This window comes from Lagenorhynchus albirostris, chromosome X, assembly GCF_949774975.1.
Source record: "Lagenorhynchus albirostris chromosome X, mLagAlb1.1, whole genome shotgun sequence".
Classification (NCBI taxonomy): Eukaryota; Metazoa; Chordata; class Mammalia; order Artiodactyla; family Delphinidae; genus Lagenorhynchus; species Lagenorhynchus albirostris.
In genome coordinates this window covers 983,426-985,138 of record NC_083116.1, presented here as the reverse complement: position 1 = coordinate 985,138, position 1,713 = coordinate 983,426, and the positions used below count along the sequence as shown (strand labels likewise).

Here is a 1,713-nt window from a genome sequence, read left to right as displayed (position 1 = left end):
TAAGCCGGGGTCTCCCTGCGACTCAGCGGAGCTGAAACGGGGGAGGCTGCAGGAATCCTGGGAGTTTGGTGGGGAGGGGCGGTGGCGAGGGAGGGACAACATAGCCAACGCACAGAGTCAAAGTGTCTTTAAGACCAACTCGCCGGACCCTCCATCCCACGGGAATTCCCCACGGCGTCAATGACCCCGCCGGCCCGGCCTCTGTTCCAACCTAAGTAACATCACGCTCAGCACCCAACCCCTACCCTGAGGCCGCTCTTCAAAACGTAGTCAGAAGGAGGACTTTCCTTAGGGTCTGTTAAAGACAACTTCACTCATCTCGGCTCGTTTCTGTAATAACTCAACAGGTGAACTAAAGTGACGTCACCATCAGAGCGAGCACTCCGCCGCTCTCGCTGAACAGAAGGCAGAGTTCAAAAGGCTCACAGAATGGGGACAATGGCCATCTGTGGAGAGGGCTCCAGGGTCTCCCACGACTTAGAGAATTGCTAGAAAGCTGCCTTTTCCGGCCCAGGAGCTCGACAGAGGAGAACGCAGGATGGCCCCACTGCAGAAGCAGCACACCTTGAGCTCTGAATTCATTGTCTTGGGCTTTGGGGACCTGGCTGAGTTACAAATCTCCCTGTTTGGACTGTTTCTAATCACGCATCTTGTCACCCTAGCAGGGCACACGACTCTTGCGCTCATCACCCTCTTTGACTCCGCGTATCTCCTCCTTCGCAACCTGTCCACCATTGAAATCGGCTATACGTGGGTCATCGTCCCCAGCATGCTGGCCAGTTTCCTGTCCGGGAGCCAGCGGATGCCCTTCCTGGGCTGAGCCCTGCAAATGCATCTCTTCAGCGCCCTGGGCAGGGCAGAGTGTTTCCTCGTGGCTGCGATGGCCTACGACCGCTTTGTGGCCATCTGCAAGCCCCTGCATTACACACTCATCATAGCCAGGACCCTGTGTCTGCAGGTGCTGGCTCTGGCGTGAGTCAGCGGACTTGCGCTCTCCTTCACCCTCCCCACACTGATATCCCTCTTCCCCTTTGGTCAGTCTCATGAGATCAGTCATTTCTTCTGTGACATCCCCGCTGTGCTACTCCTGGCCTGCGCGCACGCACGCGGGCCAGTGAGGTCGCGGTCTTCCTCGTCTGCCTGCTCATCCTGTTGGTTCCCTTCCTGCTGACCCTGCTCTCCTGCGGGTTCATTATCGCTGCCGTCCTCAGAATCCACGTGGCTGAGGGCAGGAGCAAGGCCTTCTCCGCCTGTGCTGGGCACCTGCTGCTGGTCTCCCTTCTGCACTACGGCTGCACAATATTCATCTACATTCGCCCCAAGTCATGCTACGCCCCAGAACAGGACAAAACCGTGTCCTTAATCTACACCAGTGTCACTCCCGTGCTCCACCCTACGGTCTATAGTCTGAGGAACAAGGAAGTCGAGGGGGCCCTCAAGAGACTCCTGGAGAGCCACGACCAGACGAGGCCGGCAGTCCAATGCAAGGGGAGCGGGAAGAGGGGGTCCACGTGCCAGAGCCCAGTCGGTCATGTCCGCGCAGCCCTCGCAGCCCCACGCCTCCTCCTGAGGGCTGCGCTGTGGTTCTGCGGGCGCCTGGACCTTACCGCCCCCTTTCCCGCCGTCACACGTGGAACAAACCCTGACGCTTTCCGAGATGGAGCAGCTCTGGGGGGGTCAGTGAACGTTTCACGGCCCCTTCGCGGACGATGA

At 58.9% G+C, this 1,713-nt stretch overlaps 1 protein-coding gene across 1 annotated transcript; it reads left to right on the top strand.

The window, feature by feature from the left end:
* The first annotated feature begins 538 nt into the window (after positions 1-538).
* On the top strand, positions 539-1,713 carry LOC132514007 (olfactory receptor 10V1-like). Its single transcript, XM_060138643.1, is given in 2 exon segments — positions 539-1,102; positions 1,105-1,713. Coding segments are annotated over 2 exon segments (1,173 nt in total).